The sequence below is a fragment of the Plutella xylostella genome, chromosome 22 (assembly GCF_932276165.1).
Source record: "Plutella xylostella chromosome 22, ilPluXylo3.1, whole genome shotgun sequence".
Classification (NCBI taxonomy): domain Eukaryota; kingdom Metazoa; phylum Arthropoda; class Insecta; order Lepidoptera; family Plutellidae; genus Plutella; species Plutella xylostella.
In genome coordinates, this window is record NC_064002.1 from 1,537,920 (window position 1) to 1,564,938 (window position 27,019).

The 27,019-nt window shown below is 35.4% G+C and overlaps 1 protein-coding gene across 2 annotated transcripts in view; it reads right to left on the reverse strand.

Moving 5' to 3' along the window:
- Positions 1-527: 527 nt before the first annotated feature.
- Positions 528-27,019, reverse strand: part of LOC119690398 (cAMP-specific 3',5'-cyclic phosphodiesterase-like) — a 168,686-nt gene continuing 142,194 nt past the window's right edge. Inside the window, exons 2-3 of one of the 2 annotated variants that reach the window (XR_005253580.2) lie at positions 20,099-20,488; positions 528-1,620 (exon numbers count right to left, since the gene is read on the reverse strand). Coding sequence is in view for 1 of the 2 variants with exons in the window: in XM_048629259.1 (XP_048485216.1) it covers positions 1,617-1,620 (4 nt within the window). In the remaining variant the exon portion in view is untranslated. The remainder of the gene's footprint in view (positions 1,621-20,098; positions 20,489-27,019) is intronic. The other variant, XM_048629259.1, reaches the window with a different exon arrangement.

Consider the following 27,019-nt stretch of genomic DNA (forward strand, 5'->3'; position numbering starts at 1 on the left):
CAAAATGGCAAAAACGGAACCCTTATAGTTTCGTCATGTCCGTCTGTCCGTCTGTCCGTCTGTCCGTCTGTCACAGCCGATTTACTCGGAAACTATAAGTACTACAGTGATGAAATTTGATGGGAATATGTGTTGTATGAACCGCTACAAAAATATGACACTAAATAGTAAAAAAAAGAATTGGGGGTGGGGCCCCCCATACATGTAACTGAGGGATGAAATTTTTTTTTTCGATGTACATACCCGTGTGGGGTATCAATGGAAAGGTCTTTTAAAATGATATAAAGTTTTCTTAAAAAACATTTTTCTTAAAGTCGTAAAAAGTATGTCCCCCCCCCTCTATTTTTATAACTACGGGGTATAAAATTCAAAAAAAAATAGAGGTGATGCATGCTAATTAACTCTTTCAACGATTTTTGGTTTGATCAAAGTATCTCTTATAGTTTTTAGATAGGTTGATTTAACTGTAATTTTGCTGCTACGGAACCCTTTGTGCGCGAGCCCGACTCGCACTTGGCCGGTTTTATTACGAGGAGACGGGGTACCCAAGAGGCTTGTAGAAGCGTCCGTTTGCACTGCTTGAAGCTAAATTCAACATTTTTGTAGGAACTGCTTGACTGTAACAATTTTAAAGGTTTTGTTTTTGTTAACTGTATAATATAATTGCATTTTAAGTTGCTTTGTGCTTTTGCTGGATTCCGTAAATTTTGTATTTTTTCTGTAGAACAAGACAATAACAATTATAATCTCTTTTGTAATAACGTTTTTTACTTACCTTTACTTTGACAAACGTTATGCTGAAGTCTAAAGAAGAGTCAGATTCTCGAAATAATACCTAAAATAAATAACCACTGTAACATTATGAGTCAAATAAGGAATAAGCTTAAATAAAAAATCACTTACCTTTTTTCATCTTTCACTCACACTTTCCAAACTAAAGCATGAAAAAAATATTGGTAACGATTATGGTACCTCCATAGAATCAAAATAATTTAATATTTTTTGTAACTTTCATTTAAAATTTCCTAAAAATTGCTTATTAATAATTTAAACCAGTAATACACCTCTAACAAATCCGCCGTCATCGGAAATATGCCTTGTTTATTTTATACTTACTTAGTCCTGGGATTCGTGGTGAACTAAGATAACAAACTTTGCTACCCTTGATCCGACACAAACCAATTAATCAAATCGATTTAGTTAATCGGGGCTTTACAAGCTAGATAAACAATTAAGGTTGAAACATAGTGTCAGTCGTTTGCCATTTCACTTTATGAGAAAGTTATAAAGACCTTTATTTGCAGGCCCGAAAGTAGAATGCTCGAGCCTGGATATTCCTATCAAAATAGAGTCTTTAAAAGTTGTTTCAGGGATGCAAAGAAATTGTTTTACCCTCTCGTTTGGTAAGTCTTATGTTCTTGACCCATTTTCAGAGCATGAGTAAAGAATTATTATTGTAATAATTAATTAATTTATCTATGTAAAGTGAGGAGTGACAAGCATTCTTTCTGAATTACAATAACTACTATTTTTGCAACAACCCGTTTCGTTTCATAAATTAAAGCTAGTTTGTAGTACTTCTACCTTTCACGAAGATTTATAATATAGTCGGTCGCTTACCTGGAATAAAGAAAAAATATATTAAGGCCTGTTCAATGTAAGTGTGTAAGCAGGAATACATTACACGAACATCCACATAAAACGCAGGACGCTATTTTTATAAACATAAAAATTATTAATATATCTAAATCATGAGTTGACATGATCATCATTATCACACATCATCTTGACTAGACACTGGACTAGACTCGCGCAAGACCGGAAGAGATGACGTGATAGGGAAGAGACTTATACCCAGCAGTGGGCAAATACGGGCTGAAAATGATGATGATGATGATGATAAATCATGATATTTTACCTATACAGAAACTGACCATAACATCAATTCCAGAACTATGTTATCACAGCGTCAAAAATAGAAAAAACAAACGAAGTAACATAATTTGTATTGTTTCATATTAATTCTATCCACTAAAGCACAGAAAAGTTTAAGTTTGCAACTAAGTATTTATATATTAATATTTCTGAGCGAAGTTGGTTATGATTTCAAAGTTAACTGAAACCATTGTTGCCGTTTCTATCATTGTTAAAGGATAATATTTAAGTTTTATTTTGTTGTGACAAATGTTGTATGGGAACTTTTGCACGCTTACCTTTTATTATTTCCTTGACAAATAACATAAACTTGATAGTTTTCCTTGGGTAGCGGAAAACAACACATATAATTATAGTTATCACTACCAGCTACTACTCTTAGAGAACTAATTAAATATTAAAGACACTACTTGGTAAATAATTGTACAGTATATAATAGATATAAATATTCCGTCAGCCAAACAAATAATGCACTGCTGCTGATAAGCGGATGCAGAGCAGATGGTACCTTACAGCAGAATTCCTAGTGAATTATTATTGATTAATGACAGGTATACAGCAATATTTTAATAATTCAAAGAAAATTTATATTTATATAAAAATCTAAAACATTGCCAATGATATTTAAATCACCTAATAACTTTTATTTGATGATTATATAGAAATCCAACCCCAAGCCCAAGACTAATAAAAAATATTCTTCTTCTTACCGTGTCGGTCATGGGAAAGGATCAGTCAGACAGACAAGCGGCAGTCGCTAAAAGAATAGACAATAAGGATGACTTTTAGAAAAGCGTAGACGGATTTAAAAACATTATACACAAAAAACAACAACATTTACCCAACAGCAACAAACAGACGAAGTTCCAAGTCAAAGCTGTTAATCCCCTCAAACGCTTTAATTTATGTCACAATCGCGATGAAATATTCTGCCATTTTTGTGTAAAATGCTGCTCTGCTCTTTGCATTGTAGAGTCTGGTTCATTACGTAGAAACATTTTATTGCCAAACGTGACTTCATACGTAAGGGTATTTTGAACTTTAGAACCCTGAATTTCAGCTTTAGTTTACGTTTTAAAAAGTTTCAGGGTTCGGAGCAAAGTAGCTTCATGTTTTAAGTTGTCAACGTTGTATTAGGGTATAGTGTCAGAAATGAGCTGCACCTCAATTAATGTTATTATTTTAAAATAGACAAAAGGAATACTTAGCTTGGGGTTACACAGATAATGATACACAATAAGAAGAGTCTGTAGACTAAGGAACATTAGTCACAACTCGCTTTTTCTTATTTTTTTACGGGAGCAACAAAAAAAGACAAAGTACTTATTTATACACTATCGTAGTTAAACAAGAATAATATTCAGGTTAATGACAAATGAAGTACCTATATTTCCTCAAAACCTTACATTCTACTCCAAACTAGGTACAAACAAGTATGAGCCACGAAACGCAGATTCGGGGCGTCCCGGTCACCGGTCCCATACATAAATTGGGGCGATGCATAATTTAATAAGATAGTTCCAAGTTCCAACATACCATACTACAAGTTGTGGCCCATCTTCACTGGGAGAAGTTTATCCGAAGATTACGCTGTTAGTTTCCAGAGGGTCACTCTAGCTAATAAACAAACAAACACTCACACCTTGTAATAATGTACTCCCTTGCGGGGTAGGCAGAGGTGCATTACTGCACCCACTTCTCGCCAGTGTTATGTTAGTCCCAATGTAATAGGGGGCGGGCCTATTGCCATTTTACGGGCACATCCAAGACCTGCGAAAAAATATCTGTGTTTAAACAAATATCTGCCCCAATCGGGAATCGAACCCGGGACCTTCGGCTCAGTAGTCAGGGTCACTAACCACTACGCAATTCGATCGTCTAGCTAATAAAATACGCTATAGCTAAGTCTCGAAGCGGTGCTGCGCTAGAAACGATATTTATCCCGTTGCTATTGTATAAAAGCTCTCGTTCGTTATGTTTTGTCGAACTAGAATCCACCCGACAGGTGCGCTCAACTAAAATATTTGGGTGCCGCAAGCGTTTTCAGATTTTCATTCGACTTGGAAAGGCAAACATTTGGAGGTTAATTCAATTAAAAAGTTGCGTATTTGTTCCCTATGTACAAACTTTCGGTTACTCTTGACCTCTTGTGTATTGGAAATTGTTGCTTTAGATTTCAGTTACCTACATATTGTTTTAACCTAGTATTTTTCCTATTAATCTAGAAAAGGCGTATTATGTATCATCGCAGGCTTTATGACTAACTAATACACTCTATCCTCGATACGGACCCTGGGTATTCATTGGCTAAAGAATATTGGAGAATCCTTCTAATCTAAATGGTGACAAACCCTAGCTCTGGTGTTTATCACCGATACGCTAAGAAGAAGATTATGAATAAGTTAATAAGCATGTAATGAATATTATGAATAATAAATACAATACAATACAATACATCTACTTAAAGTTTTTTAAGTTAAGAACATAACAAATTTACCAGAGTTTTCCACCAACCGAGGTTTGGCTGGAAGAAATTGCTTTTTGGCAATAAGCCCGCCTTTGATGGGAATAAATTGGACCTAGTTAATGATACTGTCTTTCTTGGGATGACTATAGATTCAAAGTTACAGTGGGGACCTCACATTGAAAAATTGGCTGGAAGGTTGAGCTCCGCAGCTTTTGCTGTACGGAAAATTAGACAACTGACCGACGTTGAAACCGCCAGATTAGTTTACTTTAGTTATTTCCACAGCTTATTATCGTATGGCATTTTGCTTTGGGGTAGAGCAGCTGATATTGAAACTATATTTGTATTACAGAAAAGAGCCATCCGCTCTATATACAAACTTGGTTCCAGGGATTCATTGAGAGAACTATTTAAAGAAATTAACATCCTTACAGTTCCATGTCAGTTCATTTTTTCCAATTTAATGTATGTACCTACGAAAGAATATTTCATTTTTTGATACAATCGGCAGTAATCATGACATTAATACTAGGAACAAGCACAAGCTGGCTTTTCCAGCGATGCGTCTAGCGAAAGTTAATAAATCGTTTTTAGGATACTGTATTCGATTTTATAATAAGCTTCCAACAGAAGTTACTCAAATGCCAGAGAATAAGTTTAAGTGTTACATTAAAGAGAAACTCTTTAAAAAAGCTTATTATAAAATTGATGATTACTTAGAGGACGTTAATGCATGGCTGTGATAAATAGTATATATATATATATATATATATATAGCTCTGCTCATATTATTATAATTATTATTATTAAGCTTATAAGTACTGTATACTAACTAGTATTAAGTCTTTTTTTGAAAAGATGGCTCAGGAGTTTCTTGCCTCCGTTCTTCTCCTTAGACAGAAAGAGCCCCCCTTATCCGAACGGAGAGTAGTTTGTAAAAATTGACGTTCATCAGAAAATTTTATATTTTTACGATGAATAAAAAATTTTGAGTTTGAGTTTTGAGTTTCTTTGTGTACTAACATCTTCTTAATTTGTATTTTGTATGTGTATGTTATTTTTTAAGTATGCAATAAAGTGTCTATAAATAAAATAAATAAATAAAACATGTATATATATATATATCTAAACTATACTATCTAACCTATATCTAAACTATACTATTCTATAGTTTTTTTTATTCACCTGAATATTTTTCAACAAAAGGTTTTAGAATAGCCCACCCGATGCGGCACACTACACGGTATCAGCAAATACGCCTCGGTAATTTAATCACAATACCTCCATTATGGAAATGCATTTTGTATTCAGTTATGCACATTTATTTTTGTTTTTATCCTACATAGTTAACGAGTTTTAAACCTGATGTATATTTGCATGCAATCTGGAAATTGACTTTACCTAAAAATCCCCAAATAACAGCATGATGTTACAATCATTGCAGACTCATTCCGACAAAAAGAACTGTTAAAAATTCATGTTTATTTATTAGTAGCAGGTATGTTTATGACTGGACGGGAAAAGTAACATAGATTCTTGTGACATAGGTCCCCAAGAAAGAAGGGTTCAAATCGCAACTTTTTTTAGCATACGAGTATTACGTTCTATAGGCATTATGTTTGTTCAGGAATCTCAATTTTTCTTTTTATAGATTTTGAAAATTTTTGTATTGATATTTACGTATACCTAGGGTAAGAACTAAAATGTCATGACTATGACAATGTGGGAGGTAATACCGATACCGATCGACGCACTCGCGCGACGAATGCGGATGTATCGTTCCAGCGAGCGGCTCTATTCTCGTCACGATGCGATAGTGTTAAAAACTCTATTCAGATCGAAACGATATCGATTGGACTTCGTAGCGAAATGGAGCGGGTCTATGTGAAATGAATCGTTTGTGCACAACGGCAACGGTTCCGTTCTACATTAATTTTTGCAAAAATTTTCTTTAATGAATAAAGATTTATCACAAAAAGGCATTGGGTATCGTGTCCGCGTTCTATGCCAAAATGTTATCCCCTGGTTGTAAAAGTTATCCATTATCCAAAAATATACCAATTGACCTCGTCAGAGATAACAGGTTATAAGACTTATACATAAACATTTGACAGTCGTTTTTGTATACTTTACCAGACAACTCTCTCAGCTCAAGCTTGCTTGTGTTGGGTCCATCAACCCGCACTTGGCCAGCGTGGTGGACTTCCTTCATTGGAAAGAGGTCCATGCCCCAGCAGTGACGACGTGATCGGTTGAGATGATGATGATTATACATAAACCATCAGGGTAACCAGAATAAGCCGGTCCGTCTGTCGTCATTATGGTCGCGTTATGCACAGACGGTTAGAGTGTGTCATCTAAATTTAAGATGGCGAGATGCCAACACTTACTCGCAGAAGAGACATTTGAAAAGATCGCGACAGTAGCGCCGTGACGCATCTGCGGTTATTTTATCAAAGGTGAAGTGGTACATTGGAATTTAGGTGTGGATGCTGCTTGAGCGAAAATCCTGAAATCTGGGTCAAGATTTTAATAAGTTATTAGCTAAAGGCTGAAGTTTATAAAGGCACGAGAAGTTTATTTAAAAAGTGTTTACTAGTGGAGTCTGTCCCATGATTACCGGATCTGAACCCGTTGCTAGAATATGTATACCAGTTATTGGAAATTATACTATAAAAGATCAGTACCTACGTTCCTTCACCAAAGGGCTTATCCACAAGCTCAGAGTTGCTCAGCGTGCTATGGAAAGGGCTAGGATAGGATTCGTAATGAAGAAATCCGCAGGAGAACTAAAGTTACCGACATAGCCAAAAGGATTAGCACGCTGAAATGGCAATGGGCTGGCCACGTAGCCCGCAGAGCCGACGACCGCTGGAGTAGAAAGGTTCTGGAGTGGAGACCCCGTGTCGGCAAACGGCGTGTCGGTCGCCCCCCAACCCGTTGGTCTGATGATCTGCGGAAGGTAGCGGGAAGCCGCTGGATGCAGATGGCGGGTGACCGTTTGGGGTGGCGATCGTTAGGAGAGGCCTATGTCCAACAGTGGACTACGGAAGGCTGAGAGAGAGAGAGAGAGAGAGAGAGACCTACGTTCCTAGGTATCCGTGATATATTACTTCGATTATTGCATACTTATAAAATATAACAGAAACTCTAAATTATTTACGAAAACATAAAGATGACCGAGAAACCTCGCGCTTTATTTATAAGGTCGGCTAATAAAACATGCTCGAGCTCATCTCAAAAAGCAATTTCATTTTTCTTCCATACAAAAAGTTACATACAAACATACACACGAACCTCCGTTGTCATTCTCATCATACTCTGCATCCATTACTGTTATTAAATCGGCACGAGGCTTTATTCTGCACAAGGTTGCATTGTCGAAGTCGAAGTGAAATGTATCATGACTACGGAAATGGTTACTTCATTAGCTTAATCTATCCGAAGGTTTTTTTTTATAAAGTATAAGTACCTAATCTTAACTACAGTGAAAACGTATCTATTCCGGTGACAGCTCCCATAAATGTATAATATTTCTTCAATCTATAAGATTTTAAGTTTGCCCAAAGTGGTAATTCGCCCTTGCGGTTTTATAAACCCATCTAATCTATATCAATATATAATTTATTAGTAAGTAAAGAGATATGTCACCAATGTCGAAGTTCTGAAACGAATGCATAAGCAAGTGGAACTCGTGCGTACCATTAAGCAGCGCAAAGTAGCCTACTTAGGACACGTTTTGCGTAATAAACGATACCAGCTGCTACATACCATAATAATGGGCAAAGTGGAAGGAAAGAGAAGGCCTGGAAGGAGAAAATTGACGTGGCTGTGCAACATCAAAGAGTGGACCGGTGTAAAAACCGTGGAAGAATTATTTAAAACAGCCAGGAATAGAGAGCGCTGCAAAGAGCTGACTGCCAACCTTCAATGATGGAGAGAAACTATAAGAAGAAGAAAGAGATATGAATCAATTTAGTTCGTTCTCACCGGAACAGATAGGGTAACGTAACGTACCTTGGGACGCTTGTACCTCGGGACATTGATTGTATTTTAAAAACCGGCTAAATAAACACATTAAAATTCTACCCTAGGCATAGTATTTTACTCGCTTGGCAAAACTAGTGAGTCTCGTGATCAGACCAGCATTGAGTGTGTGGTGAAGACAATATGAAGTTTTTTGGAGTCAAAAGTAGCTTTTGTATAGTTTTTTGTGTTGCTTTATCTCATTGAGGCATGCTCAAAAAAAAGACATGGATGTCACGTATAACTTTTCAGTTATTTAATTTTATGACATGGCAATTATCTGAAAGATTCCTATTAATTAAAAATAAAAATATTTAAATTTTGGTTAAATATTACTTTTTTGTACCTTGGGACACGATTAAATTTGTACCTTGGGACACTGTTTCCTATGGCTTTGTACTATGGAAAATGCAAACATCTAAATAACGCCTTATATCTCTGTTCTTATTAGTGCCAGAGTGAAACTAGACAGAAGAGAGATGCAGTAAATCAATAAGAACAGAGATATAAGACGTTATTTAGATGTTTGCATTTTCCATAGTACAAAGCTATAGGAAACAGTGTCCCAAGGTACAAACGTGTAACGTACCTTGGGTCAAAACAAGCATTTTTACTTTTATCTTAATTTAATAAAATCTGGCCACACTAAAGCTTTAGCACAAATACTAGTGATAATAGATTATATATCCTACCGAATAAAGAAAATTTCACATTAATATCTTAGTTGTACGCTGCGATAGCTTCATTCAAAGTTGGGGTAGTCGAAAATGTCCCTAGGTACGTTACGTTACCCTAAGTTTGTCGCACTGTACCTATATACTAACCCCCAAATTCATAGAGCTTTTTGACACTCTACAATGGGCATAAATTGACAATGTGATATACGAATTTCTTTTTTACTGACTTACTGAGTCGAAACTCATGTGTTTCAAAGTGAATTTTAACCTTGTTGTTAATTTACAATACGATTTGATGTAAGGGTTAGAATTTTGAAATAAAAAAAATAGAATCATCATGAATATTAATTCGAATTAGGTATCATTGGGTTGGTTGTTGGTTCAGTCTTCCCCTTGACAAATATAAAATTCCATAATAATTTAAACCTTATGTGTAAACGTGTCAAAGTTTGACCTTTCGATGTTATTTTATTGGTGTAGAAATAAAGATCATGAAACACATATCTATCGATCTAAGGCAGGGTTGTGATTAGGGTTGTAATAGACTCAAATCGTGAAGTGTTATTAAATAGACCTTTAGCAATTTCTGGGAACCCGAGTGTTAGCTGAGTAACCCCGCAAGTTACTCAGGTTGTTACTTATATCAACCTACAAAAATGTTATCATAAAGTCATTTTAGAAAAATAACGAACTTCTGTCCAATTTACATTTAAAAAGATGGGTGATTATATAAAATCACTCAGTTTCATATAATTTATAAAACTGTCCATGTTCATAACTCAAAAAACAAAAGACTCGAAAGACACATAGCTAACTCGAAAGGCTCTGAGTAATTTATTAACAAGTCCTAGTATTAAAAATCGAATCCAGTCTCGAAGTGAATAAAATACTTCAGTTTCTCACAACACTGGCTGTAAATGTAGTTAATTGTCGCAGCAGTAAAAATGCACTAGAGTAAATTGTTTATTCGCTGACAGTAATAGTTTACTGCCTGAAAATTCATTTTATCGTTATATCTGTTACAACCAAGCCGTAAAATGTGTCAATATCTAGAATATAGGTACATATTTATACAAAACGTACATAGGTATATAACTTTTTCTATGAGAGTATGACGACTATAATACTTATATTATAATGTGCTTTTCTTTATTTCGCCTCACGTGCGAAAAGCAAAATACTTACCAAGACTTGGATTTTAAAATACACTCTATGCGGTAGGCTTGGTTTTGGTTAGGCTGGGGCAAGGATTTAAAAGTAGGTACTTGTGATTGTGGCATTGCCGACGCCGTTTCTCCATACATTCATGAAAATCCGTTTGGTCCGATACTTACGATACCAATAGCTGGACGCTTACCTTAAAACGGAACATTGCCTGTAAAGGGCACCTGTGTCTCCCAACCTAGTTCAAAGCTGACTCATTACTCAGAATGCAATGCAGCGGCTAGACTACAGCATACTTGTGTGAAAGTTACGGGAGCGCCCAACTTCCATATTTCAAAGTTGTACTTACGCTACTGGTACCTAAAGTTGTGATTTATTTCACCAAGCTATTTGTTGATAGTTTCTTGTTCTTGTGATTACTTTGCTTGACCGCGCACGCTGTGAGAATGACTTATTTATTATTTAGGTACCCTGTATTTAAATATAAAATAGCTTTCTTTTGAATCACTTTATCAATTAAAGCTATTTATTTCAAAATCCGTTACGTCGTTCTCAAACGTATATTTACCTAATAATATAATTTTGATTCGTAGAATCACTATTTATAGCCTGAAAGTTTGCTTGTTTTATATTTATCTAACATGTAAAATATTATATGAAATGCCGTGGTAGAAGGAAAAGTATAAGAAGATAACTCATCTGCCTCCTCGTGCCAGGAAAATTATAAATACAAATATAGTAGGTACGATCAAAAAGGTAAACATTTTATACCCGTACGACCCGTTTTCCGTCCAAAAGTCTCATTTATAATCTTATTAATTATTTGGCTTAAAACATTCCGTTTTAAGTAAAATAAATATAATTACTTATACCTTATACCCAAGTGTCTAAACATATAAATGATCTTGACCCCTGTAATGAAGTGCCTAGGGGGTTCGCCTGTTACTTATTTATTTATTAAAGTATATATAATTTATTTTAGTTTTACATTAATTTATATCCAACAAAACTTTTTTTAAACAGGATATTATTTTCGCTGGGTAATGCACCGTCAGTCAAGTCAGTCCTTGACTTCACCCAGGGTTTTAGCTGCAAACCAGCGCTATGGCCTACCATAGCATCAAGCGTGAGTGTAGCTTCCCGGTGCTGAACACGCACGTACGTTTTTATTTACTTTCTTTTGTTTCTGTTGATTCAGTGTGTGTTTGAAATAAATTCATTTTCTTCTTTCTTTCTTTCACCGCGCTCGAGTTGCGGCTAGCAAAATGTGACGTCATTGATCAATGGAGACTTTGGGGGTAATTTAACACAATTATGGGTCAACAAAATAAATATTGTATGGTGAAAAAATAGTGTAAGCTCAAGTCTAATGTAAAATATTAGGCAAGGAAGTGCAAATATAGGGGATCGACAGTCTGCATAAAATTTACCTTCTGGTAAAGGTGTCCTAGGATTTTTCTGGCTCATGCCGCAAAGGATTCTAGATTCTAGTCACGAGCTGGCTTTTCTCAGAAAATCTGCAAGCAATGCGTGCTACGAAATATTATGCCGGTGTAGGTTCTGCATGTAAGTGCACACAACTAAATAAGTACATTTATGTGAACATAATTTTTTTTATTTAACTTATATTTAACCTTCTCAATCAGTATCTATTTATAAAAAAAATAACGGATAGATTAAGAAACAAATTAATTAAACATTTTGATTATTTTTTCAACTCTGTTAAGTACCTAGAGACAGCAGACCCCTTAGCATGAATTTTCATCGTGAACGTGACGTGAAATTCATCGAGTAATTTTGTACGAAAATATGAACAGCACCCCTGGCGGTCGGTAGCAGAACTAAAATTTCCCTACAAAATTCATCGAGTAATTTTACGTCACGTTCACGATGAAAATTCATGCTAAGGGGTCTGTAAAGTGGCAAAAGCTAACTTAAAACAGTTACAGCTAGAGCACATCATATAGGGTGACAAGGAACCTAATGAAAATTATATATTATTAGGTAGGTATATACAGGGTGTTACAAAAAGGTAAGCGTCCATCATTCGGCATCGTACACAACGGACGCATCGCATTCAGTATTATTTGTACCTATAGAAATTCTCACAAGTCCGTCCACTTCTGCGGCATTGCCGGCGCCGTTTCTCCATACATTTATGAAAGTCCGTTTGGTCCGATACGTACGATTCGGATACGTGGGCTCTTACCTAAAAGGGTATATAATATGCCGAAAGGGGGAGACCCAAAGCGTCATTGTCACTACTTTAATTTGTTCTAGGACTTAAGTATGAATTTTCAAAATAGGTAAAACAAAAGCTGTTAGGCGTGTTGACACCCTATTGACTACATCACTTTTGCAACATCCTGTATACTAACCAGGTACTCAGCTACTTAATTAAAATTTGTGGCTGGCTTTTGAAGTTAAAGCTTTAGTTAACTAGGTTTTAGTTTACTGAAATGTATCGCCCGACATTTAAGAAAATCTAATCCTACTAATAGTAAAGTATACGCCAATGTTTGTAAGTATGGATGTTTATGCTTAATTTAATCAACTTATGCATACTACTCAACGCAATTAATACTAAAAGTACCGGTAATAATATAAATGTATAATTCAGAATTGAAATACAGGCTACAGGCTGGCGTTTCGTACCTACCCTCACTAATTGGCAATTATGAACCAGGGCGAAGTAGCCTCCAGGCTATACCAAAATCGTTACAAAAAGGCTTCCTGAATTAGTAACCTAAATTGTATACATAAATATATTATTTATACAAAAATGGTATATATTTTTTTATATCCTTAAAAGGTATTAATCACTTGTCTATATTTAATGTGCATTCGTTTGAATTTCACAAATAACTATAAAGCTTATGTATGAAATTGAGGATCAAAACCTAATGCAAAAAAAAAACTAGAATAGTTTCAGTCAAATAAGCAGCTTTAACAGACCTTCAGATAAAAAAATATGTACATCAAACATTATAATACCGTTAATTTTCCATAGTAAATTTAAATGATAATAAATTGACCTTCCATCCTTCCTTCATTTTATTGACCCGTGAAGCTATGGGATTTCCTACTTGTTAAATACCAAAAATTCAATATTTGAATAGGCCTCACTTCGACAATACGTCCGAACTTACTTGGTACGATGTAGGTACCTACCTAGATAATACGTTAATACAGAAATACATTGCATTACGGAATTACAATTAACGAAATTAAGTATTTCATTAAAAAATACTTACTGAAACTATTACTACAGACTTGATACATGATACTAACGTTGGTAGCTACTAAGTAGTAGTACTTAACTATAAAAAATGCATAACTTTTAATACCTATTTTTATAGAACAACATGGCAAGAGAACAAACATCCCCTTATATTTTTCACTTCCACGCTGAAACTGAAAAAAACCGAACACTGCCATCTAGCGGTAGACTCACCTAGTTTCTGAGCCAACAACAGTCCACCCCCGGCGGCGCCGCACGGCTCGCACCTCGGCCGTGACCACGCGGTCGCGCCGGCTCCTCCGCTGGTGGGTCACGCTCATCGTCGCACCCTCCACCCCTTCGATGATCGGCAACATTACTTCAGCTACTTGCAGTTCCCGTGAAAGCTCACAGATGGCGCTGATTCACTTTTTCGACTTACATTTCAGTTGTTTTGTGATTAGGTTGGTTTTAATCAATCTAACTAATATTTGAAGTGACGGGTTATTAGAACCTTTAAATAAAATATGTATTGCGTTATGTGTTACGTAAATTAATAAGCCCACGCATGCCCTATACAGAATTACAATGTACACAATAACAGTAAGTAAACAGCATGGCAAATATTTATTTGGGATAGCATAAATAACGTTAAATGACTCCCTGAAGATTCCTCCATGTCCGAGGATAAACTCAATTGAATCAGTAAATAAATAAGAAGGATAACGTTATTTTATTACGGCTCGGGAAATTCTTTCAAAATATTTATGAATACTTCGTTTAATAAACATTAAATGTTAAATTACGTTGATAAGTACAAGTAATAATATTATAATATTATACAAAAAATGTGAATTCAAGATAAATCTATCAGTTAAAAAGAATAAGCTGTTAGACAATCGACTATTTTTGATAATGTATGATACCGTCAAACAATTTATTCTTACGTTATTTCAGGTCAGGGTCGAATCTTTCCTAAAAACACAAGCATTAGTACTATGGTTATTAAATCAGTGCAAAAACTAATATTTTATCACATTTCTTTCTAATCACTACTAACGCACGGAATTTACACATTCAGTACACTGAAAAGAAAAGAGCACCGAGTTTCAGTCCACGAATCTTCTCCTGAAAAACTATGTCACACCGCCACCACACTTTACAACATACGTAAAGAACTAATGACGAAACAAAACAACTCTACACTTCACACAAAACCGATCCACACACGGGAGTTTCGCGCCAACTTTTTCATCAGCTGTCAATGGAAAATCGTTCGTAATTCAAAAGTGTTCTTAATTCAAATATTCAATCAGCGATATAGCGCGGGCGGCGTGGCGAGTACTGCGCAGGCGACGTGCCGCGCAACTCACACCGTGAAATTTTCTTTTTCTTTCGTGACGTCTCATCGCTCTTTCAGCCAGCATCCTCTATTCTACGGAAATTATTCTCCATGCTCCATGATATCTCACTGTCAATCATCTTTTGTTAGCCAAGAGAATGAGGTTGTTGAAGGAATTTTTTTAGTCATCCGCAAATTGGACGCAGATCGTAGATGTATAATAATTATGTAGTAATTTAAGGCGTATGATGATGACGTAGTGTTTTGTAGTTGTAGTGAGATCTTGCGTACTCGCGTCTTGTAAAGTAGTAAAAACGGTAATTAGCTACAGCTTTTTTAGTAGCAGTGGAGTCATACTTCTAAATTGTTTTTAAATATAAAAGAAGATAGTTGTATATTATTATCCAGTGAGAATACTGGCTTGTTTACGTGACGGCCGCGGCAGAAATAGATGGTGGCAAAGTTTCAAATATGTCGCCGGCCCTGCGCCTCGCACCACTTACTTTCTATAATCGCAAATATTACTTACAACATGAAAATGAGGCATATTATCAAAAATTTGGATGTGGCGGACGTTAAAGGAGACCCTCTTCGCCTCTATGGTGCCGTAGGACTATACAAATACGAATATCCTACAACTTCATACCTACATAGATGGATGGATGCAATAAATGATTGAGTAATGAGTAGTATTGAGTACTTTTATATACTGAAAAACGTAATCTGATGTAGTAAACGTGCAGCACGAACTCGCTTGCCCCGTCATTTTCATCTGTTGCAGCTGAAATAAAAAGTTGACGAATTCTGTCAACTGAAGCTGATTAATGGGACGAAAACTCAGCGTTAACTGAAAAATTTGAAAGTATTCTAGGTAATCCTATTCAATCATAGTAGAAATTATAATCAGGTAAAATTCAGGGCAATAGCTCATTGTTTTTCATTTTCATAAACTCAATAATTTTTATTTTATGTGCCAGTACTACCACAAACTTTACTAAAAGTTTGAAGTGTGCTGAAATTTGTCATCATTACTCAACGCTCCGCACTGTGATTGTTATTAATTAGAAAGTGCTTAACTTATTAGCCAAAAGGATTAGCACGCTGAAGTGGCAATGGGCTGGCCACGTAGCCCGCAGAGCCGACGACCGATGGAGTAGAAAGGTTCTGGAGTGGAGACCCCGTGTCGGCAAACGGCGTGTCGGTCGCCCCCCAACCCGTTGGTCTGATGATCTGCGGAAGGTAGCGGGAAGCCGCTGGATGCAGATGGCGGGTGACCGTTTGGGGTGGCGATCGTTAGGAGAGGCCTATGTCCAACAGTGGACTACGGAAGGCTGAGAGAGAGAGAGAGAACTTATTATGACAATTTCCGAACAGTGGTAGAGTCTGACAACGCTAACTGTGCAACAGATAAATATTACACAACGCACAAAATACATGGATACAGCGACAAATAACGCATACAGTTTTTGCGGTTTTGTGGACGATATATACCTAGCGATAAGCAAGGGAAAAAAATTAAGCAGATAAATACAGCAAAGTGGAAAGGACTACGGTTATAATACCAAATGTTTGAGTAAACTACATATTCTGTACATAAATCTGAAATAAGTGACGGTACAGGGTGATTTATGAGTCCTTGCTGAAGCGGTCTTTGTCTGCGACCACGAGTAGTTCATAATCTACGATGCTCAACCTACAGGGCCACCCTGTATACTGTATAGCTACTACTAGTATTTTCTTCATAGATTTAGTTTGTACAGCTAGGTATATAATAAAAATTACAGTGTCAATTATTTATCGATGAGGAGCTATGTAGGTATTTTGTACTATATTATAGACATTATGGTTATAAAGGCGTTTTAGTAAGAATCTAATGTAGTTTATTATTTAAAATGCATTTAATAATAACCAAACTTATGTAATCATCAACTAAAAATTAAATGAGGTTACAATAATTTTCAACAGAATTAATTTACAGTTAAGTTCGATATTAAAAACTTGAATATGTACGAGTAGGTACATTAAAAATATCTAATGGCCTTTTTACCAAGGCCCTCCGACATATCCATTACAAATATCCTGTTATGTTCCAGTTAAGTTTCAAACTAGTTTAGTGAACTCCAAAACAATGTTAAACAAAGAGCATTTACAGAGGCAAGGATCCCATTCATTGAGCCCTCCCGCCGGTAACTCAATACCGACAGTCCATCAGAGCCTAAGTGATACCTTGTGCCAGTTTAACTCTTTTATTTCCACTCTGGCATACATTACCGTACAAAATCGAGCCAATACATCAACTAATAACATTGACACAAAAGCGAAAATAGGCAATGAAATAAATAATTCAGCAAAGATTCAATTTCACCCGGAAAAAATCTCAGCTCGCTCCTTCGCCAATGATATTAGGTATTATGAAACTGTATGCATTGATCTGATGAAATTATTTTCTGTAAGTCAAATTGATCCAATAGCCGTGTCCGTAAAGTTATTAGGGATTTATTTATCGAAATAAATCTGGCTGTCGCAACATCTCCGATTTCTTTCTTCGAGAAGATTTGATATTGAAGGCTTTTTTAAATATTGTTGGGTCAAAGATATATTTGCACAGCAACCAAACCATAATAGTTGAGTGCCATCTTAAATAGGTATATCAGTAATTTCGGCAGCTATAACAGGGAGCTATGAGCCAATCTGTGCAAGGGAAATAGCCCTTTAACTGTCACTTACAGGTTCGTTTTGATTCTACGATCGTTCCTGAAATGATTCAGAGTGAATTGTGCCTTTGAAATGGCGCTATAAACGTAGCTTGCTATTTTAGATGGCCAAATCAGTATTATGGTTTTGTATAGGTTATAGCTACTTACTGGTCAAATCGATTAGAAGTCCAGTATTATAAAAATAATTATAGTGTCATTAGATTTACCAAATTAAATTTAGGTTTCGTGTCATGAGTAAAGTTTTTATCTGTGACTCAAACCGTTAGCTACTATTTAGTATCTCAGCCAATAATGTTTGTGAATAAAGAATTATTAATGAAATTAAACTAGCTCTTTTTAATAAAATACGTTACGAAACAATGTCCTTGTTCTCTTCAACTTTATAACGAGAGTCACAGGTGTACATTTACACAAAAAATCTGAAACGGAATGTTACCTAATCTTGATCTTTTTCTTTAGGATCTACTTAGGAAACTTCGCTCAATCTTCTCTTTCCTTTTGCAAAAACATGAGGAAACTACAAAAATTAAGCATTCGGGTCCATTTCTGTGCCAATTTGGTAAGGGATAGTATTTCCTTTACAAAAGCATCCCCTTGCAAAGGAAAGACAGTCCCCTTAGAGACTTGTGGATGTGCGTTGGGTTTTAATGAAAACGATGTTTCGAATTTCTTTTCTAGCAGTCTATTTTGTTTTGTATTTTTTGAATTATTTATTAATATTTTCAGAAAATATTATGAAAAGGGTTGTATTATAAACTTAGACACTCATAAGACTTAGTATTAGATTATACAGGCACAATTGTTATATGTTACTAGTACGGTGATACTTACTCATTTTAAAATAGTGGAAGGTAACTCGCATCGTATATCACTTCTAGCCAAAACAATGTCTATCGCATCGATTAACACAACGCTTTCAGCTTTATCTACACCTAATAGCTACACCTATATTATAAACAATAAATATTTGTTTGTAGGTAAGTATGTTTACTATGAATAAACTTTGAAACGAGTCTCAAGAAGTCATGGCCACGTAGAATATGTTCATGTTCTTTCTGTCGATGATACAGTTTCTACAATTTCAAAGACCTAATACTTCCAGAGAAAAGAAGTCTTCAAAAAAACTTATATTCCTAAATGCCCCATTTAAGAGAAATATCCACCCTAAAAACTGAAACAATACATTTTTTTTGTAAACGGTGCACCGCTCTTGAATTGAAACGTGTAGCCAGCGCACTGTCTAGAAATATTCGAACTGCCATTGTTGTGCTAATGCCGTGCTCTGCTGCGATAGTTCTGCTTTTCAGGACGAAACTGAAGTCATGAATAATATGAACTAATAATTGTCTCATTCTCGTCAACTGAAAACATTGACGTAATAGCTCCGACGTGTAAACTCATTAAACCTGGTTAACCTCGTTTTTATAGAGCCCCCAGAAGGTTTGTAACAGGTTTACAACGTGACAGTGTGATGTGATACACGAATTTTGGCTTTTCTACTTACACCAAAAATTTAAATTCGTATGTTTCTAGCCGAGTTACACGTACGTCTTATAACACCAATGTAAGAATGTAAGGGTCATTATTACATGTTACAGTTAGAAATATCAGTGTAGTATATTATTTTTGCCGTTGCAATTTTTTCTTCTAATAAAGTCGAAACCTTTTTACGCAAGTCTTTCGCAAGTTTACTGTGAAGATATCTCTTCCCTTTACAATAGAAGAGTGGTCGAGCTAACCTTTCCAATTAAGATATACTTTGTGATAGGAAGAGGGGCTGAGGTTCCACACGTTATCAACCTATGCATTTAAATTTCAACTTCCCAAGGGAGTTCACTGTTGAATAATAACAGTAACATTGCAGCTAGTATTAGCTAATGGCGATATAGAAACTAAATACCTATATTTTGATATCCGTAATCAACGTATGAATAGTTTCCAATCTAACATTGTACTCCCTAGGCAAGCCCTGAAACTGATCAAACACACACACAATCTACTAAAATAACACTCTGGATTCATAACAACATCTTGGCTATTCAATCTCATCCGTAGACAAATATTATCCGAGTGCTATGAAGTGGATATCAATATACGTGTTTTCGCAACGTGTTGCTAAGACCCTATATGTATGTTGATGAGATGGTGATGTTCGGCCACACGAATAACTTAAACATAGATTCAGTTGCGTTGTCACGCCCTCCCACTGGACCAAGGGTTGGAAGTACGGCGACTAGAGTATCGTCAATGGACTGAAAATCTTAGAATAAAATAATAATTAAATAACAGTTGGCGAAATAAAACTGTGTATTGTGCTGAATTAATATAACGACTCAACAACAGTAGATTGACCCATAGACTTTTCGTTGACATGATTTTTCGTTCAACAAATTACATACTTTGTGGGCAGACAACAAGTTACCAGATACAAGAATACACTCACAAGAGTCACGAGCAATGATAAGTTCCAGTGACAAATAACACATAAATGGCCAGTAGATTTTGTTAATTGCACATGACGTGTCTAGCAAAATCATCTTCTCCACTCACCCACAGATCCACGAATGCCTCCGCCGCGGTATGGACGCGAGCGTGAGCGCGAAGGGTGGCAGCGCGCGCGGCGTGTCATCCTCGGGCTGCGGCTCCGGCGGCGCCCCCGACACCCGCAACTCCGGCACCCGGAGCTGGTGCCGACTCATCCCCACTCACTCCACTCACATCACTCACCAACCCATCACTGACACCACACACTCATGGTACAACACTTTTGACACTGCTGCTTCAGATAATACAATTGGCACTGTTGACGGACGCGTCTGGCTCTGCCTACGGTGCAGTTCCACTTTAACACAAGTTGAGATTGATTTTTTCTTTAATTCTGTTTTTCTCGGCTGCTTTAATCGGCTATAAATCACGATTGAGCTGATCCCGAACTCGTATCTGTGAAGTTTTAGTGAACTTTAGATTCGTTCTGTGAAATGTGTTGTTAAAAGTTGCCGAAGTTTTGTGTCTGCTTGTTGAATTGCAAACTAAAGTGCTGTTTTCGCTACGCGCTCGGCATATTCCATCGTATTCGCGTTAGGTTTTGTCAGTTTTCATGGCATAAACAATTAAATTCACAAATAGGTACGTACACATTATATTCATCTCAATGTAGTAAAAATAATCTTAATAAAGGACAAAGTTATATTATACTATCCAATTCTTAACGTACATAGAATTGAATGTACAACTTAGTTTTAAATTTGATGTTTATATTAAAATGAGTATATTTATAAAACCACAAAATTATAAGCAATTTAATCTATACACCATTTATAACTTAAACTTGAAATCGAAAGACTATTGGAAATAATTACTCATGCAGAATTTTTAATCTCGAAACAAATATCAATTGTCTATGGAAAGAAACCTACTATTACAAAAAATAAAATCTGTGGATTAATAATGTGGGTTTAATTTAAGATTTTATATCGAAGATATAAATACCAAAATACCTATAGATGTTATAAATATTATTATGTAGGGCCATCCAGACAATTTGACAATTTCTATCCACTTCTATAGAGCTTCCACTATGTTATTGTATTTTTGACGTTTAATTATGTCTGGTAAGTAAAGTTGGTTTTCCTTTGCAGTCATCAAATATGTATGGGAATTCGAATGTCAAAAAACCTATAATATAATGGACAGAGTAAAGATAGTCAGACTTATTATTTCTGTACAGTTTTTCTTCAGTTTTTTATTTCTTTTTGCTGTTATACCAAACAGCTTCAATGCCGTGAAAACAGTACCTACGATTCATGGTTTTATTTATGACTACATGTGTAGCATGGGGAGTGAATGTCATGTAATAAATTGCAAGGATAATATATTTGGATGGTTCATATGATATGAGCGTCGCTATAGAAAAGGAAATAAAAACGATACATGTGTACGATGTAGAAAAGAAAGACTTTGGTCACGAATGTTGTCGCCGAGTGAATACCAAAATATTTTTCAGTGTCACAACATAACATATTATATCATTTTGTGTATAAATGCAAATGTTCAGTGTTGAAAATTGTTCCGCTCCCGATAGTACTTGCAATTACTTACGTTACATTATACTTCACAAAAGGTCTCACCTACGGTTCTACCTTTTTTGGCATAAGATTTATTTGCCTAATCTCGTATTGCATAGTAACGTTTGGTCAAAGTCTCGTTACGCCGAAAATCGTATGGCATAAATCTCGTTTAGTAAAAAGTTGTTTCGCATAACATTGTTTAGCCTAATAATGGTATGGCCAAATCTTGAATAGCCTAATAATGCTATGGCATAGGTTTATTAGGATTATACAAAGTAATAATATTCGTTTGGCTTTAACTTTGACGGAGCGTCTCCCTACATAGCGCAAACTGGTGCCTTGTATTGTTTCCGCTGTTTGGAAAACGCTCCGCTCCGCTTCGCTGCGCTCCGCTTTGGTTTTGATGAACATGTGCACCTAACACGCTCCTCCTCGCTTTGCTCGTCGTCGCACCTATTTTTAGGTTTCGATCTCATGGGGTTTGTAAAAATTATATTGGTCGTTAACTTTCGATTTTTTGATCATACAATATCGTGATTTTCGGGATGTAGGAGAAAAATACCTTTTTGTACATTTACTACATACTTAATATATTATTTATTAAGATAACATTAGGAGAAACAAGGTTATACATAAGTATAGACGAACATAAATTTGAGCAAACGAAACTTAGTGTTTAAAGATTGTGCCTAAAGAGTTTTAGACGAAACGAGCCTTACCAACGTCCTACCTATCGACCAAAAAAGTTAAGACCATACGAGTTATGCGAAATGAGTTTTGGTCAACAAAGATTATGCGAGATGAGCGGAACCCCTCATCTACAGACAGATAATTGTTTAATCATAGATTTATAAACCATACTTAATTAGATTTCCAATAACTAAATCCGAGAAATAATAAAATAACACATAAGCACTCACGTTACACAATATACATTTCTGAAAATATGCTGTATTTTCGAGTAAATACTTCCAAATTTTAATGTGTTCCAGCTGATTTAAACGACCTACCTACTCAGAAGTTTGCAGTCATGCAGAGTGAGACTGTGTCAACCAAAGACCCTACTTCTGGTAGCACTATATCCCAACTTTACTCATATTTCATGTTTTATCGCCGTCTTTAAAATACTGTTACTTACACACACATACTAACTGAAACATGTAGAAATTTTATAGCTTAGATAGGTAAGTAATACTTTATTTAAATTCTCTCTACATTTGTAAGGTTGAACTTGAAAACAACATTTTGTTGACCAATCATAGATATCATTTTTTAACTCTAAAATAAAGTCCCATGACCATGACCATATCCTATTTCAATCATACAGCAATCAATGTGTAATCAGCAGTCTAGTAAGTAGCACTATTTACCTATTTGAAGATTTTTTTGTAGGTTTAGTAACGGTTTTAGATTAGGGGTGCGAATAATAGACATAGAGAAAACAAAACACGTTCAATCATGGGCCGTATCGTCGCTCAGATCATGTTGAAAGATTTCACTACTATCTCCAATCGCTACCCTCATAGCTTTCACTGGATACGAGTCTATAAAAGATTTCCCAGAGGAAAATCAAAATCAAAGCACGTTCTCTTTAGCTTCTCCATAGACGCGGGCGGAATAATTCCCGATTCAAACCGACTTCTTTGCTTTATAATTTCAGCTACAGAGATGAAATATATTACGGAGATAATGGGAACGATAAATAAAATTGATATTGAAATTATTTGGTTTTATTAATTATTGTGGTTGATAATAGCGGTACAGGGACATTTTGGAGAATATTAAAAAACTTTCTTATATACATAAAATATGGACTCACGACTGAAATCCCCGAAGGGGTAGTCAGAGGTGGCTCACAAGCGAGCCACCCACTTTTCGCAGCACATTTGTACTTACGTGATAGGTTGCGATTGTTGCGAACCATATACCCGTTTTAGAAAACTTTCTTCTAAAATAGAATAAGTAGGTATGTACCTACCTATACTATCTTCAATATCGTAGTTGTTTAGGCCTAAAATGTTAGATTGTTTTCATAAGTATTTAATTAAATTATATGCTTAGTAGGCCTTTGCTTATGTATAATATGTATACTTACCTATGTATAATGCAACAGGTAGGTAAAGTAATACCTAGTTGTTTAGAGTGCAAAAAACTTCTCTCCCAAATGCTATTAAAGACACCAACATTTTTCATTTTCCCATTCCACCTTCATAAATAGCGTCAACAGCTGATCGAACCATTTCAGCGTGATTTCAGTAGAGCGAGCGTTCAACTCGAACGCCTGAACTCTTGGAATTGGCAATGTATCAGCGCTGCGTGTTCCGCCGTGCTCAGGCGCGCACGCTAAGGTCGCGGCCCCGATTAGCCACATTGAGGTATACTAGTGCATAAAGAGCTCTTAGAAAGCTGTCTAATTCATAGCTAAGTTAAATAATTCTATGGTTGTGTAGGTATTTTCATTGAAAGAAATAAAGAAACATCTATCTGACACACTGACAATAACTATATTTTATTATAGATGTGGTGTGGACGTTTATCTGGTATCGGAGACTCAAGGTATTTATAATAATAATATGTGGGGACATCTCACACACGGCCATCCGACCCCAAGCCTGTGTTATGGATATCGGACAGCTGATATAGGTATCAACACAAATACATATAGATATACATATAAAATATAAATACTTACATAATTATTTAGTTTTGTACTGTGTTGGTTGTTGTTTCCATGAATAAGGGAGCTAAAATATCATGAGAAAAAGGAGGGTCGTGAGCAATGATTTCAAAAGGAAGTGTCATGATTCACGATTATGGAATTGTATTTTGTAATAATTGCACTATTTTTGACAATATAACTAAGCGATTTATTATTATATTTATTATGATCATAATATATAATAGCGTGTAAATGACTTCACAGTAACTTGTGTCAATGTAAACAATCCATAGAAACAATTATTCATAAATTATATTATAAAATAAGCATTTGAGATTCAGAAATTGTATGATAATTAGTGTTTTATTGTATAATTAATTGTTAAGGATTAATTGTTTCCGTTTATCGTATAATTAGTTAATTTCTTATTTGAGTTGAAAAGGCGGGAAAGGAAGTTGCTTGGACAGTGGCGCCCTCTGGAAAAAGTCACAGTTAAGCTGGTGAGGCGCCACGTGCAGGCAATCTTTCCCGGGTTTTCAAGCCGAAAGGTGCTAAAACTGTAGAGCGTGGTGAAAAGAGTGAAATATAGAAGTCTAAAGATTGTTGGTGTATTATTTTCAAATCTCAGAAGTGACACGAACAGTACAAACGCCCACACGAAGGAGTTTAAAGGATTGGAATAACTTACAAGTAAGTGGATTTATTTTAAAAACTTTACGAAGATAAATTTAAATCTGATATGGTGCAGTGATATTTAATATTTACAGTCATGTAGGTGACGAAATAGAATAATAAAATTATTGTTTCATACCACCTTAATCACATGGTGGGTCAGAAAGTTGGGATCATGTAGGTGATCCCATTTAAATCAAAATACTTTTCATAAATTGGTAGGTCATGCTATCATGTAGGGGGATTGCAAGCGCATTGATGAATATTAGAAGAACACACGAATAAATTGGTACCTAATCATGATAAATTTAACCTATAAGTGGATTTCAAATTAATAAATTTATTTTGCTTCTATTTACTAATTATGATGCAGTACGTATGTTTGTTTTTCTTTGGCTTTTCTAACTGCTAAGGTATTGTGCTGGTGCTCAGAAGTGCATTTAACTGTTAGGTACAAGTTTAACTATTCTTGCAAGTAATCATGTCTAGGTGATAATGCTATTGAGTTACTAATCTAAAAGCGAGGTAAATGTGTGCATTTGGTACATGACTAGGTGTAATAATGTAGCAGATTCTGTTCAAAGGACAGTTTATTGGATTATTTTTATAATCATGTAGTTAAGTGCAAATGCAATTGAGTTATTATTTGAAGTGAGGTTTTATTATCCGTGTTTTCGACAATGGTGTAAGTGAGAAGTAATAGATTTTTGCAATTGAATGTTTTTGCTATCATGTAGGTGATATGCAATAGATTTTAAGAAGATGTTGAGTGTTTTTGATATCATGTAGGCGATATTCAATAGATTTTAATTTGAGTGTTTTTGCAATCATGTAGGTGATATGCAATAGATTATAGATGTTGAGTGTTTTTGCTATCATGTAGGCGATATGCAATAGATTTTAATTTGAGTGTTTTTGCAATCATGTAGGTGATGTGCAACAGATTTTAACATTGTGAGTGTCTTTGCTATCATGTAGGTGATGTGCAATAGATTTAAACATTGTGAGTGTCTTTGCTATCATGTAGGTGATATGCAATAGGTTTCAATTTGAGTGTTTTTGCAATCATGTAGGTGATGTGCAATAGATTTTAACATTGTGAGTGTCTTTGCTATCATGTAGGTGATGTGCCATAGATTTTAACATGTTGAGTGTTTTTTCAATCATGTAGGTGATATGCTCTATGACTGTGTACTTAATAATGAAGTTTCATCATTTTATCTGCATTTATGTAGGTAACAGCATAATATATTATATTTTTGCTGAGGATTTTTATGAAATTATAAGTTGGTAGTAGAATTGTGATTGATTGAAGCGAGCTCTATGTGTTACCGGTACATAATGTAGGTGTGGCGGATTTACCGTAAGATTAGGTTTTGTATTAATAAGCCGACCAATTTAACAGTGATTATGTTAAGAGTGTGTACTTATATTATTACTAGTAAATAAATTATGCCTTCAAGTAATAAGTTCAATTATTGTTAGTAAGCACCCTACCAAGTATCTGTAAATAATAAAAAAATAATAATAAAAAAACTGATATGACGAGTTATTAAAATACATATTCAAGAGCGGGTTTTTATTCACAAACTATGAGTATGCCTAGAATATGACCAAGTATTGGTATAGGTTGCTGTGTAATTAAAGTTGATGTAGGTCTAAAAGTTATTTTAATTTTTGAAGTTCTTGTCTGGGTCAAATAATCTTGTCCTTATTGTGTGATCATGTAGGTGCATCACAAGAAGTAACAAAGAGAGAATTGATAAATATTTTTAGAGCAAGATAATCGTTATCAAAGGAGGGATAACTATGTTTAGTATTGGGTAGTATCTTGAAGATCTGAAGTCACTGTAGTTTGAGACTAATTAATAAGAATCAACAGTTTAAGTAATTTTATGAGCAGAGAAGATAAAAACGTCATTATAAATGGTTAAAGTAAGTGGTCTTTTCAGGATGGGTCCTGAGGAGGAAACGGGATCTCCTCCCAGAGTTAGAAAAAGACGTAGGTGCATGGTGATATCCTCAGATTCTGAAGAAGAGGAAGTGCCATTAAAGACTCAGAAGCCCGCATTG